The following is a 19,845-nucleotide window of genomic DNA, read 5'->3' on the forward strand; positions in this document are numbered from 1 at the left end:
TGGGCAGCTGCTAAGAAGTCTAGTGACAGAGGGAGCCTGCCAGCATCTCTGCTTTTCTAGCAAACAGAGCAAGGAAAAGCACTTCCCAGGGGAATATCAGGATCTGTTATATCCATCCACGTGCACATTTATCATTTCTCCTGAGCTCACACACACACGTGAATCCAAATGCACACACAATTCCTGTTTTCTTAAGTGCAAAAAATACGCGATGCTTGCAACACATCAAATTTATCGGAGGTGAAAAATTGCTCAGGAGACCCCTGAAGGTAGAATTAGTTTTAATCAGGCTAAGACAGATGAAAATCTAATTTAGTCATCCTAGGCTTTATTTATAATCAAAAGAGCAATGCCATCACTTGTTCGTCATGACTCTTGACTGGCACAGGTCATGACTCTTCTGACTGGGTTTAGATGTCTGGTTTAGGATATAGTCCACTAACTTGCTCTCTATCAGCTGCAAAAGGAGCTCAGGGCGACTAGCTCAGATGGAGATCTCTAGAGGGCAGATGTCTGTGTTTTGCTAAATGAGTCCAATCTTTGGTGGCAAAGCTAATATTTTTAGAATGATAAGAGGGTTTAAAGAATTAAGATCTAAAATAGTTAAGGCACTTGGGGCCATATTTCAGTCTGCCCCTCTCTTTAGTCTGCCTTATGACCTGGGCAGAAATTACTTCTAACAGAGTCTAGATGATTATGGGAGTGGGATAAGGAGCTTTTTACTTCTAACTAGCAGCTCAGAATGATCCATCTTCATAATGATCAAAATGTGTTAGCAGTAGTTGGCCATGAAATGGGTTGATTGCATCACTAATGGTGGATAACACAAAATGCCCTCTGGATTGACATTAATTTGTCACCTTGGTGGAGACTTCAGATAAAAACTCTCTGAAGAGAGACAGTGACTGGGCTGCTATTTCCCTTGTAGAGTTTGTTCTTTAAGCAAGAGGGGATGGTTGTACAACTTCTGGCTGTACCTAATGTTTCCTGCCTTCAAGTCTAGTGTCTCCCAAAGTCACTACATATATGTTTGTTCTAATTGCTTTATATTTCCGTATTTTTATAATTTATTTTTGTCATTATTTAAAGCACAGGTTATTTTATTAGAGGTAGGAACTAGATAGTTTTATACATGTATTTTCTTTAAGTTTATTTTGTTGATCATCTTTCATTTTATAAATCTTTGTCTCTTGTGGTCAAGGACAAATTGACTTCAGGTGTTTCAGCAAATCTGATAGAAGTAAAACCAGAACTGGAAGACCATTACTGTTCCTAACATTCCAAGTCTACACTGGGTATATAAACAAAAGCTGAAAGCTGCAAGGCACAATGTTGTATCACCAATCAATGTCAGACAGCAACATAAAGTAGAAAGACAAAATACACTCCCACAAAGAGCAGCATACCATAAAATACTATGTAGAAAGCTTTACGTATACCCGATAAGGGAAAGAAATTGAAACTGCCTTTATAAGAACATATGATTAGTTCTGAGAATTAGTTTTCCACCATGGATGGAAAACTAATTGATGAAGTGTAAAAACAGGTATTGTTTAATTCCTTTCCCTCAGAAGGACACAGTGGCAGTTTTTATTTATCAAAAGAGTAATTTCAAAGAGGATAAAAACTATCTCTAGTCTTGAGTAGGTATGGCACAGAGTAACAAGATTGAAAAATTAGCTTTCTAGCTGTAAAGACTCGACTAGATTGCCTAGGACAGTTATCAGGTTTCCATCAGTGGAGTTCTCTAAAGTAGAGTTGACAAATATCCAACAGGAATAGTTACTCTCTCTACTCCTACTTGGTAAAATTTTATTTTATTTTTAATTTGAGAGAACCAGAACTTTCTTATAACAAGATGAAAGGTAATACATTGTATTTTGTTATATGTAGAACTCTTTTGGTACATATAACTTTTGTTATATAATTTCTTTTTTATATATAACTTATATAACTATATATATATAGTTATATAAGTTATATAACTTGTTGTTGTTGTTACATATAACTTTTGTTATATGTAGAACAGGTATACAGTGTCCTGATTCCTGCTCTTAACTGAGCAATGAACACTCAGTGAAGCACAGCCCTGGAAATCCTTGTTTTCGAAACTACTGCTCACCTGAGCAGTCCCAAATGGTGGGTACCTGGAAATATGAGATGCCCAGAGAGCTCTGTTAACTCAGACAGCAAATGCATCTCCCCCTAGGCCCCAGGTTTGTTGCTTATACATATTTGATAATACGTACTCAATTTGGTGTCTTGATGCAGTTTCAGGATAGTTGAGGCTTGCCCTCCTTTGTGTTTCTGTCCATCCACTTGTCTCTCCTGCTCAGTTTCCTAGATTTCTTGCTTCCAAACAAGAAGAATTTAGCCAGCTATCTCTCAAAGCAGGAGGTAGGGCCCAGAGTCCTCATTCTCTGTAGCTCCTCCTGGTCCTTTCTGCAGTCCAGAAGTTCAAGACACGGTACTGAATGGAACAGTGTCACATAGCACTTCTGCTGCTGATGCTGGTGATAGAGCTGGGACTAACTCTTCAGTGAACCCAGTGGCACAAATCAGGAGTAGCTATTGCTGTAAAATGATCACAAGGAAGAAATTGGAAGTTTTCAGGTGGTTCATTTAGAAAACAAAGCCAAAAACCTAATTAGTGACTAATTACCTTAAATATGAACTTTTGATGCTTGGGACTAAATCTCATAAAGGCAGCGGGTATATTGGATATTGTGGTCTCAGTGCACTGGTGGAGTTGTGAGAATATTGCTTTTTCCTCTCAAACCTGTTGAGTTCAAGAGCTTTTAGATAAGCTGAAATGCAGAACATATGTAATGCAGGGAAGGAGACCTTATTAAATGCCTCATACTGGAGAAAATCTTTGTAGCTGAGTTTAATTAAGACACTGTTTGCAAAAAATTTAAATTCTGTAAGAAATAGGCTATTTCACAACAGATATCAGTGATGCCAGGCTGCCATGGAATACTTTGTTCCACCCATGCTGCTTTCAAGGCTTCTCTTCCACATCTCCTGCATACTGGAAATCATCCACTGAGCGCAGCTTTGAATAACTAAGCCATATGTGCTACTTTTTGCAACAACTCTTTGCCTGCCTCTCTGCACATTTATACACAAGGAAGGACTTTTTTTTCCCTTTCATATTTCTCTAGCACAGTGAACAGTTGTGGCTGAAGCACTCATTTCAGTTAATATATATTCAAATAGTAGTGACCATTAAATATGCATTGTCTCCTCCCAGTAATGATTTCAGTACATTCACGTTGTTGCAGTGTGGCTTCTCCTGAGTGCTTTTTTTGCTGCAAAGCACTGATTCTCACCTGGCGATGGTTGATGTTTTCAGGGAGCAGGGGGCAGGTTCAGGGGTTGGCCATGGCTCCCAGCATGAAAGGCTGGAGGGTAATGCCAGTGAAGGGATCTGCTTGTCCTCAGCCTGCCAACATAACCATGCTCTGAACCAGATCAATGTGCTGAGAAGCAAACTGAGCTGCCTCAAAAATAACCTGGTAAAAAACAAGAATTTTCAGAGCCATGTCACACCATGAACCCATAAGGAGTTGTGTTGACACAACCAGGGAGGCACCATGTTGCAGCATACTTCATGTATGAAGTAGTAACATTAATAAAAGTGTCTTCTGGTTTTGTCTCTTAAGCAAAGTGAACATGCGTTCAGCCATCTTTGTAACTCATGTGGCACCATCCCACTTGGAAAAAGCAAGTATAAGAAGGGTAGGCAATGGGCATGTTGTTCATCTCACTGCTGCAAAGAAGTGTATGTTGCCATGCAAAGTCCTGTTTCATGTAATGAAACCAGCAGGTAATAAAACCAGAGCTGTCGGTGACAAACAGGACAATCTGTCCTGGTAAGAGGAAAAGGATAGAGCAAATCAGTTTTCTGTGTTTGGACCAAAAGCTCTTGTCTTTGGGGACAACATCGAGCTTCTCAAGCTGGAGGGATAAAGGAGGATGTCCAGGTGGGAAAAAAAATTCTCTCCAGACTTCTGTCCATGAGCCACAACTCTTTCTGGGCAGAGCTGAGTCCGGCATTTTCTTGTCACTGTAGCATTGTGTTTGCACCCTTTTTCATCACAGTGTTGAGCTGTAATAAGGCACTTCCTAATTTCATCCTTTACAGGTCCTTCATGAAATAAAATGAACCGTTGGGTGTTTTGTTTCCTCCTTTCACCTCTGGAAGATGCTCCTCTTGTTGCAACGATTCATTATTTTTTAAATTAATATTATTGTTGTTATTGTTTATTATTATTATTATTATTATTTCTTTTTCTACACAGTTTCAGCTTCTCACTTCTCTGCTCTCTGGTTTGGGCTGTGGCTCTAGTTAACATGCCCATTTCCAGAGTCAGTTCATGTTCTGAGTGGTGTTAGTGTGTGATTCTGCTCTTTGAACCCATGCAAATTTCATGAGAAAACAGGACTGCAGGTTGCCATCCTTTTCTCTCTGAGGCTTTATTAAGTTTTTAATGGTTACTTTACTTTGCTTGCCAGAATATTCTTCATCTCCTACTGTTGGTGTCATCATGGTCTTGTGCAGATATTGATTCTGTCAGCTGACAGAAATAATGTTGTTCCCCTAAATCCTCTTGTTAATAATGATGGGATATTTTCAAAAACCATGGAATCCATGAAAAGATTTAAAGGCTGATAGAGAGCCTTAAAATGAAAGTGTGGTTATTATTATAACCCCTCAGATAGGAATGGTATATTTCAGCTTGATAATGGACAAGCTTTGTGTGTTGCCACATCTGTGAACTAAGAGTGCCTTGAGCTTTGGAGCCAACTAGCTGATAAGTGAGCTGAGTTAACTTTGAAGGCAAAGGTTCAAACTCAGATGTATGTTGCAGTTTAAATGCTTTGTGGACATCTAGTATACTTGTGAGTAAATGTCTAATTTTGGAGGAAGGTAAGGTTTCAGCAGTGTTGTCCTTTAGTACAGCCCTGAAATAGGGCAGCTCTGAACTTGCACTTGGCTGCTCTGGTTGATGCCCAGAGTAGACATATGGTCAGATCGTGACCTGATGAGCAGGTAACACTCTGGTGCCATGAGGACCCATGGGCTTCCATAGGTAGGTAACAAATGTTAGAGCAGGCCTGAAGCCACTTCACAGGGCAGTGTAAGCTTGTCAGAGAAGCAGAGGGTCATAGCTCATGCTCACAACACAGCTGAGCATCAGGTCCGGCTTGTAAAGAGATGTGCTCACCTCTCCTAGAGAGCCCTGTGGCCAGGGTATCTCTCTGTCAGGTGAGAGTGTAAGGTGGGAGATCATGAGCTTTTTAGAAATAAGACTTTTGTGGATCTTTTGCTTGTGCTGTGATAGTCTGCTAGTACTTTGCCATATACTTTGCCACCAGCATTTCTTTCGAGAAATTTCCCCAGTGGTAGAAATAAACTCTCCTGAACCAGCTGCCACAACTTCATATTTGTCAGCTACTTAAAGGAGTAGGAAATTATTAGCAGCATTTCTAGGTAGTTTGTTCCCCTCGTATTGCAGGCACTCTATTGTCCAGTCCCACTGATAAGCTACCCAACCATGATCTTAGAATCATGTAACATTTTTCCTTTGTATTCTGATTAGGAAGGTACTCTAGAGTTAGTTAGTTAGAAACCATCTTATGAATTTTAGCTTACATTTGTTCTTTCTTGTTTATATACATCTGTCCTGAATTGGTGTTGACCTTGTGTTTAAATAGCTCTTCTTCCCCATTCCTGCTTCCTTCCCCAGTGTATTTATAGATGGCAGTCATATCCCTTCTTAGCCTTACATTAATTATCCTCCTCTAGTTTTTCTCATACGACACATTATCCATTCTTTCAGTCATCCTCCAGCCATTATTTTCATCTGATCTGATTTTGTTTTCTCTTGAATATGAGTGACCAAAATTGTACCCCTTATCCTAAATGAGGTGTCAGCAGTGCTTTGCAATTTCCTACTAATACTTCTCAGTCTTTACTAGAAAGTAAAGACTTTCCCAATAACTCCTTGCATTTCAGATTTCTTTTTTTGACTGCCTTCCACAGTGATGGTTCATAATCCTGTGATTGATTGGTACAATCAAACCTTTTTCCTCTTCTGTTAATTTGAGATCTGTTGTAGGAACCTGATTATACTTACAGGAACACCCATGCAGTGCTATATCTCTCAGTAAATGCACCTGAGGTGAGAATTTGAGGTTGCAGTAAATATTCTGGGATGATTTTACTCCATTATGTTTAACTAAATTACTGGGTAAAAGCTCAGCATCTTTCCTTACTGGAAGCAAAGCAGCAAAACCCAAAGAAGCAATTACTCCTAAATAGCACAAAGAGTATATTAATGTGTAACCCACCAAGGTAGTCAAATAGAGAAAATTAATACTGAAGAAAGATCTGTGAGAATTTGAGAAGAATTTGTAGTGAGGCATAGTTTTCATATCAGAAGTGTTCTATTGTCTTTTTACAAAAGGTCAATATGACTTTTTGGTACCCATGGTCTCTGTCTTCTCTCTCTCCCTTTCTTCATCTGACTGCTTTTTACAGATTGACAGTCAGGCAGGAAAAGTTCTCTACTTGAATGAAGAGACGACAGTGATTAGATTGATGCTTTATACTTGCTCTAAGGAGGCTTATTTTGAAGTCAGAGTTTATGCAAAGGAGAGGGGGGACTGAGAGTGATGTGATAAACAAGATCTGGGCTCTATTCTGACCTCTTCCATTTCACTTACCTTTGTGGAGATACCTTGAAAATGTCAGTGATTTGATATTTGTGGGTTTCAGGCTTTTTAGATCTAGGGAAAAAATATGAGAGTAAAGAGTGTAGAGAGTGAAATACTCTATTTATGATTTAGGATTTTATCCTGAAATCATGGTAAGAATGTGCTGAAAGCCACTTTTCTGCAGATCACAATGTGAGAAGACCATAAATTGGTGAAAGCATTTTGAATGATTCTGAAATGGATTTAATTTAGAAATAATTATTTTCCTGTCTTCTAACCATAACATTAAACCACAAGGTAGAGTCACATTTAGCTTGATCCTGGCCTGGACATACAATGTTATTTATATACCCTGAGCACACCAAGCATGCCTGAACAATTTCACTCATTAGAGTGTGTAAAAACCAGAAGCTTCTGTCAGTCTTTTGAGGACAAAGAAATATGAGGCTAAATTTTCTAGATCTTAGAGGAATCAGTTAAAGGAATAATTCAATTTATTTGAGGTATATATTATTTTGATATCATGCTAGAGTCTAACATGATACTTCTGCTCCAGGTGTCTAGTGGTACAGAAGCAAGACAGGGAAGAAGAGAAAGGCACTGATACTGACCCAGCTCTTACTGTGCATCCACATGTTAGCTAGCATTGAGCTGCCAGTCTTGATTTGTTCAGAGACATAGATACAAGCAGAAGTCATACAACTGCACCTTAACTTCACCTACAATTAGTATGTTGTTTTTTTTTGTTGTTGTTGCTGTTTTTTTCCCATATCATGACTTGTCTTCATTTAGCTTAACTGAAAGTGCTGTTGCCTCAGTGCTTATACCACACAACATCAAGAAGAGTTTCTAGCTGTTTTCTTAGGTCTAACGAATCATAAACAAATTTAACTAATAATACACATTAAGAGATTTGGAGTATTCTTACCTATCTTTTCAATAATAGGCAGATTAAGAGGCCTGTCAGAATGTCTAAAAATTAGTTCTGAAAACTTAAAATTTAGAATAATGTTAAATAATTTTAAACAAATCAAATTACTAAGGGGGAATGAGGTGCTTATAGAAAATCTAAGGAGGTGTAATTAGTTATTTTCTATAAAAAAGACTAGTGTCACTTTTATTCTTTATTAAGCAGGTCAGATTCTACCTCCATTAAAATCAGTGAGAATGCTCCTTATGAAAAAATGTTAGGACTTTGACATCAAATATGAATATAAAATGATCAAATAGATACCTTGGGCCAGTTTGTCACCTCTGAAAATTGCACTGAACTGCTCTTGGTTTGCTCTCATGACCACTAGAAAGCAAGTCAAGTCTTGAATTTGCTGGTCAATGTGCATCTCCATAAGGATTCTATGATTTTTCTCTACAACGTAAGTAATCAGACATTGCACAAGTAAAAGCTTGCAGCTTCAGACCTGCAGCACTTCTGTCTATATCTTTTCTTGTAGAGAAAGAAAGGGCAAGTTTCATAAGGGCTGCATCAATACTGACCGGTAATATCAAACGTGGCCTTCTATGAAGTGTAATTTGATCAAGTGCACACCACAAGATGGGAAGATAAGATTTCAGCAATACTAGCACGATAAAGATCTACAAATCAAGATAAGAATCTAGGGAAGCATAATGTGATAAGAAAAGTAACAAAAATCACATGGGAAAGTGGTGGTGACCCCTTTACTCATGTGGAGAAAGCCACTGTGTATTCTGATTCTCAGAAACAAAATCCTTTTACAGTATCTATATTGTATGACTTCCTTCCAGACACCTGGCTTCCAGACACTATCTGGCTTTTCATTAGAGGTGACACGTAAAAAAAGGTGTCCTCTGCATAGTCACATCTGGAAAGATGTCTCATTGCTCACCACAGCAATGAGCCGGTGGGGAAGTCAGCTCTGAAGCAGCTCTGAAGCATAGGAAATCATAGTTTGTCTAACAATGTTATTTTCTCATTCCACAAATGGACTTAAAATATATATATATATTTTTTTCTGTTTTACCAGAGATATATTTCACACACTTTCTGCTTTCTTTTCCCTTTTTTAATATTATAAAAGGGAATGAAAGAAGCCTATATGTATGAACAATAAAACCAAATGGCTCCTTTCAGCAGCCTCTGTGGGGTGGATAACATGAACTGTGATCAAATTTTTCCGTGGTTAGGACTTGCTGTGGATTCTCTCACAGCTTCCTTTCCCTTAAGAGATAGTACAATCTCCTGAATCATCCATTGATTTTCAAGAAATTTAAAACTTAGCATCTTTGTACCTTCTATCATACATAGTTGGTGTTTTGTTGTGTTTTGTTTGTTTGTTTGTTTTGTTTTGTTTTGAAAAAGGAATAAATTGTTAAAAATAATTTGTGAAGAATGAAAAATACGCATTTTCACATCATTATATAAATTTCATATCCTTAGGAAACCACAAAAATAAAGTAGAAAACACTACATGAGACATTTCTCATCACCATTACCTTGCAGCATATTGCAGACAGCTTTGTAATATCATGTGATTTCCATATATTTTAAATAGCTTTTTTTTTTTTTTTAATAGGATTAAAACAATCCCTTTGTAAAGACTAATCATAACAGTTCTTTAAAGTGTCATGGCTGTCAGCTCACAAGTCTTCTTAAAGTCAGAAGGCTGACATAATATATATTTATTTTTTTTTTCACTGACCTAAATCAAGTATTGGATGGATCAAACCTTCTTGCTCTATGATCTCAAAGGAGTTTTTTTTTTTTTTTTTTTTTTTTTTTTTAATGTCATGTTCAGCTATTGGTTACTTTATGCTGAGCTGTGAACTGTGTGGTTATTGGAAGCAGCATTAAAAGCCAGGGAGTGACTCTGTTTTCAAGAATATCTATCACTCTACTGTTTTAGGCACCCGACTGGTTGTAGAAATATTTACAGCCTCATAGGATAAATATTTGACCTGCAGACATCAGAGATGAACAAATCCAAATTGTCCAGAGTGAAGAGATTAAAAAAATTATGGAGGGTGAGTGAACAATGCATTAGTCTGTTAGAAAGATTACAATACTAAAACATAAATTGCAAACAGATAATTTTGATGTTTGCGGAAAAAATGTCCTGCTGCATGCATGTTATTTGATCAGACTTGTCATTGCAGCTTTTGATTGTGTGTCTATTATTTTGCAGATAAGGTGCATCTTTGCAAATTTTTTTTCTAGAGACATTAAGCATTAAGCATTCAGGCTAATTTGATATTTGAGAAAAATTTCAGAGAATTTTAAACAACACATGCAATAAAAACCCTTGAGGAAGCTAAGTTAAACTGATTTCCTCAATGGCCTTTAAAAATGTCATTTAAAGGTGGATAAATATATATATATATATTTATATAAAAGTAGAAGAAAAAGCAAATAAATAAATAAATAACAATAATTAAAAAATATATATTTTCCCCTGAGGCTATATTTTAGAGCTGAGATAAATTGCAGAGCTGATATATGTGGAATGTGCTTAAAAAACATGTTACATCAGAGTCTAGCATGATGGTCAAAAGAATTAAATAATAATAGAAAGGCATATTTATTTGTTATTGCATATGTTATAAGTTAGAAATCAGACCACAGAGAAATTGGACAGATTGTTCTTTACCAAACATGAAATTAATCTGGTGCAACAAGTGAAATGAACATCTCTCTGGTGTTTCATGAACTGTTCTTTGAAGATTTCCTTGAGAAGTTTGGGGTTTGTTCTTTTCACTGATAAATATACAGGAAAGAGTAGTCACTTTAAGAGCCTTAAATAAATTTGTTTGGATGCTTTCAGGATATGGGACTCTGATATCAGTTAATGGAGTTACATAAACTGTCTTGCATATAGTCATTAAATAGTGTGTATTTCTCTGTTGAATTGTTTCCTGGTAATATTGATTTGAGTATTTAAAAGTAGCTTATATGATATTGCATTAATGATGAAAAACAGATGATTTCCATGATATAGAGCAATTTGTCATCAAGACATAGAGTAGTAGAGGTTTTCCGCACTTTAAAGACTGTCTTGAAATAGAAGCAATATCTCTATTTATGGTTTTGTTTATTGAAAAGTATTATTGCCTGAGTGAAAATTATATTTTAATCATCAAATAAGTTACATTTGTGCAAACAGGCACAGTTTTCTTAGAAATTAAAGCATATCTATTAAGCATAAGTAGATATTATATCATATTAAGTGACACAAGATAATTACTACAAAGCATGGTACTTAAATGGGGTCAGGGAGGAATTTAGTTTTAAGAGGCAAAATGTCCTTCTTGGATAGATATATTTTATTTGCTTATGGCTGTGTACATTGTTGTGCAGCTGAACACTTTGTCTTTTACCTCGTATTTGGTAAAGTTATTAAACTGCAGGCTATTAAACTTCTTTTAATTGACGCATTTTCTGCTCCTCTCCCTAAAGCATTCGTCCTATTCTATCATTTTGGTACCTGATATTTCAGGGTAATACAGTTCAAAATTAAATTTCTGCAGAGGCAAATGTCAGTTTTAAATGTTACTATTTCTTCTTTCTTACTTCAAACTATTCAATGTAGAAATATTTCAAAATCTTGAAGAGGGCTTTTATGGTTGGGATTAAAATAAAAGGGTAGACCTTTTTATTTTTATTGTGCGGCATGTGCATTTTTAATAAGCCATAATATATTTATGCAGGAGATTATATGCCTATGATATGATGCACGCTCTCTTCTTCCACTTAACTCTTGGCATTAACTTGCTCAATATTTATGGATATATCAAAATTATGATTTACACTGTACTTATCATTAACATCCCTTGCAATAGCTTTCCATAGTTCTTGCCATCCTTCAGAATACAGTCATAAAATGAAGAGATTAACAGATAATTAAATTAAATCCTTAATTATTTGGGGATGATGAATTCACTCTGTGATTCCAGAAAGGTATAGAGAGCCTTTTTCACAGGCAGTATAAATTGAAACCAATGGAGCTATGAAGATTTATGCCTGCTTGAAGATCTGACTCATGCTGTTAATTATCTACTCCCCTTTTAAAAACATATTAATAAAAATTGGATGTAGGTACAGTTTATTATAATATGAAGCTTTCAAGGTATTTTTTGAAATATTATGTACATTCAAAGACAGCATTGCTTGAAAAGTATCAGTCATTTTTCACACAACATAGAATATTCTTCAGCTAGAAGCAGAAAAATGTTGTTGTTTCTCCAGAAATTTTTGACATCCGTGAGAAACCTCTCCTTGTTTTCAGTTAATTCTTGATCTGGCCTATGTTTCACATGGATCTCCAAAGCCCTGACATACATCACTGACAGTTAAATCTTCTGAAGTGTTCATCAACTAGCCACTCCTGCTGGTGAAGTAGCTGGGAGCAAAACACTTCTGATAGTACAGTCAACTCATCTAATTAAGGACAGAAAGCCAAATGTATTAGAAAAATGAGAAAAATTAATTATAGGGTCAAAACCAGCAGAAAAAATAAACAGCCTTTCTGTATTCAAGATTGAGTTCATTTGCTTAAAAAAAAAATATTCTCCCCACAGTCATTATAGAAAAGATTACATATTACAACATTTAATGGGCATTCTAGGCTATCATGAGGATTGAAGATTATAATATTTAACTTACATGCTGAGCAGTCTTGAGAGCTCATTAGTGGTGGTAGATAATGATAGAAATATTTGGTTAATACTTGTGCCATATTTCAGGGGATCACTGTTCAAGTTTTTTAGTAATAAAAAACTAAAATAATTGTCATGGAAACATGAAAATTAATATGAAAGCGTACACTGGCTACTTCAAAGCCACTGAGCCTTTTGTAGAAACCGTTATTTAGAAAATGTTTAGACTACACATTATTTACTCAATAAATAACTCATTGTGATCCATCTTACCTGTAAGTATTTAAGCTCAATTTTGTAAATGTTTTTTTGGCCCAATAGACTGTGACGGTTATAAAAACCTATTACGATCTTTCATCCCAAGTATTTGAAGAGCATGTTTGGAGAAAATATGCCTTTGAAAAATCCCTGTAATTTGCTCTGAAAAGTACTTATGGTGGTGGGCTGATACTAATTGTAATCTTCAGGAACAGTTCCTGGAACTAACTGATTCCATCAGGAAGCTGTACTTCCCTGCTTCTTAATTTATTTTAGGCTGCAAAATGGTATAAAAAGCATTGATTTTGTAGTAATTTCTCTGTCTCACTGCTTCTTAAAAACATATCTTGATAAATATTATTTAGGTGGTTTGCATTAGTATGTGTAGAGGCTGGATTATAAAAAGAAAACAGTATCTAAGAGGTTTTAAAATACATTAACATTTTTTTCAAGAATTACAGTCTGACCACCCCCAGCCCCAAAAAACAATAAGATTGACATGCTTAAGCCTATTAACAGAATACCTGTCCGGTCTCATAATCCTGACTTTTTGATAAATATGTTTTCACCTTTGTTGAATTGGCAGTGACTTGCAGGTTCATTGCTGAGGAATAGGGTCTGAGTGCAAGTTCCAGCTAATGTGGCCTCAAATATTCTGTTTGTTCTCCATAATGTGTTCATTAGTGAGCAGTATAGTCAGCTTCAAACCTTATTGGAGACTGACTTTGCCTCCTTGCCATTCCTTCCTGATACTTCTGGGTTGTGTTTTGTCAGAGCAGTCTACAGGGGCTCTGCCTGTTGTGTCCCAGAAGACACATGCAAATAGTAAAAGCTGATGGAACAAGAACTGAGTGAGCAAAGATGGATTTAAGAAGGGAACACACTACTCAGGAAATTTCTTGATGTCTCCTTCTCTACCTCTCCCTAAAGCAGCTTTTAGACAGAGACTAATGGGTGTGCAAGTCCATCAATTAGCCCCCACCTCCTCCAATGCCAAGGGTATATCCTTCATCCTCCACTCCTTCAGCAGGCACTAATGCAAGAAGAACGACTGGGAGAAGAGTGGGAAAGAGTGAGGAGGCATCTGAATGTCTTCAGTTGACCCTCGGTGTGGGTGGGGAGCGAGCCTTTGGGTTTCTGCCCAGGCACAGCCAGAGCAGCCCTCCGGCACCATGAGCAACGGGGACCTGCCTGATGCTGACCTGGTTAGTGCTGGCAGGTAGGAATGGGGGGCCAAGAAGCTCAAGGATGACAGAGACCCCCCAGAAATTCAAGATATAGGGGTGGGAGGTGGATTAGGGGAACTGCTTACCATCTTGGCACAAGGCAGCAGAAGGGTCAAGATTTCTGTTTTTATGTTTTTGTGGTCCTCCCTTTTCTTTCTCCTCTCCTCCCCTTTAATATATTTGTGATTAGTCAAGAGAGGAAAGGAAGAGAAAGGAGTCATTTGGATGCAGCAGGTCCCAACTTTACTGTTTCTGCTGGGGCCAATTCCCATCACTGGGAGTCCTTCATCCTTGGGTAAATAACCACCCAGGAGGAGCAACAGCAATTTATGTGGCTCCCAGTCCTTTTGCTTGGGGACAGATTTTGCAAGGGATCCACTCCATGTCCCCTTCAAGTTAACTACTTTCAAAGACATGTCATGGCTGGGTCAAGAAGCTCCACCATCACCACTCCAGACCAGTGGATCTATTACAAAGATCTGCTTGGAAAGAGTTTGGAGGAGTGAACCAGAAAAACAGTTAAATGTCAAAAAATGCGGATAAATGTGAATAAATAATTTTCATTTTCTGTTTATGAAGCTGAAAATGTCCAATCATTCTTCTTAGGGGGATCATTGGCACAGCTGCTTGGTGTGTAATGCGTTTTGCTGATGAGGGTGATTACAAAGTGCATTGATTTAAAATAATAATGGATCATTTTTATTATTTTTTTTTAAAGGTATTCTTAGGCATGACAATTAGCACTGTGGAGGTGTTCCTTGCAAAGATAGGTGTTGCAGTCCTTTAACAGGTCTTAGTTATTTGAAATCTGTCCTTTGAGTTGCAAAAACAGTGAAACAAACTATAAATCATTAGAAATATGGATTACTGCACACAGTATTACTGTGTATTGCTCCTTTCATAACTCTTATAGTGTTACCAATTAGACTTAACTATTAATATCTGGTGTTTGGTTCAAAATGGAAATTATTAAATTCACTGTATATATAATTGATTTATCTTTGCTTGTTCCCCAGGGTCAGCAGAGAACTCCCAAGTATGGTAGAGCTAAGTGTAAACTAGATTATAGAATTTATCCATTCTTACAAGTCTCGGTGACCAGGATTTAAGTTAATTGATTTAATTTTTTTTAACAGACTTTGTAAAGCACTCTGCAAATATATCTCATTGCAAATTTATATGAAAAGGCAGAATGAATGAACTTGAAAATGTTATTTATGAAGCTACTTCTGCCTTTCCATTTGGATTTTGCAAACCTCTATGACTAAAAAAAACCACCACCACCAAAAAACACAATATTGAAACAACAGGTTAATCCCACAAAGTCTTATCCCTCTAAGTGATTTTATTCACTACAACAGTTATTTATTTTCTGTGGGTTCTGCCCATAAAATTAAATATACCTATAAAAGTTTACTACAACATCAGACAAAATTAGTGAAAACTTTTTCACTTACATGAAAGTGTTGCATTGTTCAAAAATTAATATAGTCAGATATTCATTGGCGTAATTGTGATTTTTTGTTTTGTTTTATATAGAGAGAGACAGCTGATTGAGATGTAAGTTGTGGATACACAGATGTGGAACCTAAATGTCATGTGGTGGGCTTTATATCCACCTCATTCACCTATGGGATGTAGGACCCCATGAAAGACCTGCCAAGGAAATGTTCTCAGTTGGACAGGGCAGCTCAGAAAGTTTCAACTGTCTTTGCAAGTTCAGACATTTGGAGGTTGCCTGAAGATATAGGAGAGTTTAACTTTTGTTAACTTTCTGTTTCAGCTTGAGTTACATTCCTACCAGGGATGACATCAGAACTTCTTTTAGCACAGGGTCAGCATTTTAAAAGAAAACTTACAGAAGAAATAATGCTTTCAAAATATCACACTGCTGCTCAAGCACTTTAGCAATGTAAAATTGAAAAGCCAGAAAGCTAATGAAAATATGTATTTAAAACTTTTTTAGAAGTCTTCATTTTTTTAATTTATTTTTTTTTTATTATTTTTTTTTGAAATCACTTTCTATCTGCAATTCTTATTTCACAGTAAAACATTCTAAGATGTTAATAACTGCATATCTATTTGGAAGTCAGTCTTGCTGATGCTGTGCTAATGGCCATTTCTAATCACTGTTAGCAGCAACAGCATGCTGTAGAAAATTTACGTTAGCATTTCCAGTCAGCATTTTCATTATGAATTACGAGATCCAAGGTTTCTAAAGTGAAATCCTGGTCTGCTTGAAGTCGTTGGCAAACTTCCATCAGCTTTGGTAGGTCACAAATTAGATGCTGAGGGTCTTCTGGGTGAATGCATCTAATTTAACAAGCCATGTGGCACAGGGTCTTTGCTAAATTGCTTGCACAATTAGGTAGTTTCAAATGTTCTGCTTATTTAAATGAGATGAAACATTCTTAATTGGCTTAATTTATTTTTAAATTATGAGGAGAAAGAAAGGAGGAAGGACAGCACCGGAATTCATCTCTCCTCTTCAGCTTCTTTGATCTGGCATTATTTACAAGCACATCTCCATCTCCTTTTGCTCTTTCTAAAAGTACCCATACAGGCTGCATCAGCACGTGTTTAGCTACTATGGACTGAGCTTCTCGGCACTAGAGAAACAATGATGGGGAGCCAGTACTTGGCCTTTAATTCATTTTAAGTAACAATTATGACCTTCTTGGTAGAGTACTGGGGTTTGTTAAGTTTAAGTTATGGTTTATTAGGCAGCCTGTTCACTTTTGCAGTCAGTGATATCTCTCTATCAAGAAACACTTAGATAAATGTATATGCACAGAGGCATTCTTACTCAACTCAGTTACAAATTGCCTTCTCCAAGGCAAACATTTATTACCCAACAGTTCATGCATCTTTGATAGAAGTATTTTACATAATCAAAGGAACATGTGAGCCTGCTTCAAGCTGGCACCTGAGGAATACCACTGCTGGTTAGTTTTGCATACATTCTGTGCTAAATTAAATATTTAGTCTGAAAGTTTTATATGTTATACAAAATAATGCATAGAATTTAATGGCAAATAATACAGTCAATGAAAGCCTGACTATAAATGTTGAGCTTGTCCCAGGAACTCCTCTCGGGTCTGTATCTTTACAGGGTAATAGTGACTTCTCCTCTTTTGCCCAGCAACAGCACTGGAGGATGGAAAGGTGAAAGTATCCTTGAAGAAGTGTGGTGCAGAATATCTGCTTGGTATATAATTACTACATTTAGAGAGAATATACAGTGCCCTGGTGACAAAAAAAAATTGTTCATATTAGAAAAATGGTGTTAATAGCTCAAAATGCCTCTGCAAATGCAGAAGTTTGCGTAATTACACAAATTTGGAGAGTGTAAAAGCCATATAAAAGTAACCATTTCTGATGGTAAATGAAAATGACAACTTCAGTTCTTAAGGAATTCATTTATGCAAACACTAGACTTTACTGAACTTTAAGGACTTGCTTTTAAGTGTTTTGTTAATTGCTCTGGGATAAGATCATTTTTTGTCTGAACTTGTTGGTTCATGTCTTTAGGCAGGATGACAACCTCCTGCCCACCCCTCACACCATACAATGAAAATCAGAGTGGCCTCCAGCCTAGACTGAGGACCTCATTAAGAGGGAAGGCTTCTCAGGAAGCCTTTATTTTGGACAGTTTCACCACATGTTGATAAACAGAGAAGAATTTAACTTTTCATCTCACTAACAGCAACTTCTGCATCCATTTTGTCCTTGCCTCAGACATGCTATTGTCCTATTTTTGGCAATTCTTCTCTGTTACATTTTCTTTTATTACTATTGGCTTCCAAATAAATCATGTGAGATTTCTGTTCTGCTCTAATACCTACAAGGGGGAAGAAGAGGGTCTCTTGTACCCTTCTGAGGTCAATATTAATTTTGGCACTCTTTTTTATTGCTGAAAAGGAAATTCCCTTCCTGTTTTCTGTATAAAGGAAAGGACAACAGCTGTATCTGAGGGACAACAGCAGGATGAGTGATTCTACTTGTGTGGTAAAAAGCCCAAGAGGACATTTTGGTAAGCAGGAGAATTGATGGAGACCTGATAGGACACCTTTGGGAGTATGTAGCTTAAATCAGTTAGCCTCAGAGACTGAGAAGATGAGAAAAAGGTCTTTCTTAATATGTTGACTCTTAGTCTCATCCATCTGGGAAAGCTGTTTTTGTAATCAAAAGTTCTCTGTCATTCAAAGTATCCATTTGTTCTGAATGTCTCTGTTGAGTGTATGTATTAGAATAGCTGAGTTGTGGTAAGTACAGTAAAGCTGCATCCTGTAGATACCAGCTCTCAGGGAATAACAAGGGCAGTGCCTCATAGGGGGATTTATCCCAAGGTTGTATTGACATCTAGACTTGGCCTTGTGCAAAGCTGAGCCCTCTCAAGCGAGGAAGCCTAGAGCTGACTTGGTTGGCCCTTTGGAAATATGGCCAGACTCCTATCAGGAAGGACAACAGTCTGATAGAATTGATGATCATCTTATTTAAAACTGGGATCTGGTCTGTACAAAAAACAAACAAACGAACGAACAACAACAACAACAAAAGTGAGGTGCATTTCTTGCAATTCCTTCTCTTATCCAGTTGTTTTTTCCCCTTAACAGGTGGAGCAAACACTAGCTAGATCACCTGAATGAAACAGCTTTGTGGCTGCTTACCGCATTTCCCTGCTTTTACAGCTTCTACAGAACTTTTCTTGAGAACTAAGAATTTCTCAAGTAATAGCTTGATTGACAACAAGTATATAGTTTATTACTTTTCTCAACATTTTCTGTAGTTTCAGGCTATGTATAGACAGTGGATAGGACAAAAAGTCCTCTCACAGGACACGCATCTCACTGTCTTTCTTCACTTGCAGAAGAGCAGACCCTCTTGGATCTGTAAGGAGGCTGATAGATGACTGTGACTAAGAGCCACACTAGAGTGCAATGAAGTTTTTTGGCACTTTGTTCTTAACAGCAGTGCTGCAAAGAGATGTGACACAGAGAGTTCCAATGCTCACTTCAGTCATGTTCCCTGTCAGCTCTGCTAGAATCACTTGTTTGCTCAGAAAATGCAGCAGTAACAGCACATACTACTTTAAATAAATTCAGCTTATTTTTAAAGCAATAAAATAATAAAATGAAGCTGAGATAGTTTTTGAAAGACACATGGATGTCTTCCTTCATATCATGGGTTTTGTGGTGACTCATAAATTCTTTATGGATCCTTCTTCAACAACTTTGTGCCTCTAAAATATCAGCTAGCTTTTGTGGATTTATAACTAATTGGTACAGTCATCTTGGTATTACACAATCTGTTATATGAAAAACATAGATACTAAGTATGATGAAGGCTTTTGCTTTCCCATTCCATCTCTCTCAGGTTTCATGATTGCCTCAGAATGTGCATTTTAGGTATATATACACATTAATTTTGACCTTTGCAGATTATGGTCTTGGTTTTGCAATAGGCTTGCACATGAGGCATCCACTTAGCACATCCATGATTTCCTGTATGTTCAAAGCCTGTGTGGTCTGCTCTAGCTCTCCTACACATAGCAGTGCTCTGGGCAATGAACTACATGTAAATTAGACCTTGGTATCTGAGTACTAGGTACAACTCTGGCAGAAGCTATTCCCTGCTGACAACTACCCCGCAAAAAAAAGAGGGCATTGAGCTGTTTTGACAAGCTCAGCCTCTTGCTTTGGGTGCCTTAAGATCAGGCCTTAGCTTCTGTGGTAAACCTTACTCCTGTGTTTGTTTTTCTCTGCTATTTCTATTGTGTCTCTGTGTAAATTTTTCTACCTGTGAGAGTCTGTGGGGCTGTGGGGGTCTCCTCCTTGGAGAGCTCCAAAAGCCGCCTGGTCATGGGCCTGGGCACCCTGCTCTGGGTGGCTCTGCTGGAGCAGATTTGAGACTGATATCTTCCACAGGTGCCTTCCAACCTCAGCCATTCTGTTATCTGTGATTTTGTAGACTGATACTATTTATATTATTTCTTCTGGTAAGCAGTCTA

The 19,845-nt window shown here is 37.2% G+C and overlaps 1 protein-coding gene across 4 annotated transcripts in view; it reads left to right on the forward strand.

The window, feature by feature from the left end:
• The window catches only part of DPP6 (dipeptidyl peptidase like 6), a 549,348-nt gene that overhangs the window by 223,967 nt on the left and 305,536 nt on the right, over positions 1–19,845 (forward strand). Inside the window, exon 1 of one of the 4 annotated variants that reach the window (XM_068673430.1) lies at positions 9,612–9,723. The exons of the other annotated variants lie outside the window; for them this stretch is intronic. Coding sequence (XP_068529531.1) covers positions 9,673–9,723 — 51 coding nt within the window. The 5' untranslated portion in view covers positions 9,612–9,672. Of the gene's footprint in view, positions 1–9,611; positions 9,724–19,845 lie in introns of those variants that run through there. 4 annotated transcript variants of the gene reach the window in all.

This window comes from Anas acuta, chromosome 2, assembly GCF_963932015.1.
Source record: "Anas acuta chromosome 2, bAnaAcu1.1, whole genome shotgun sequence".
NCBI lineage: Eukaryota > Metazoa > Chordata > Aves > Anseriformes > Anatidae > Anas > Anas acuta.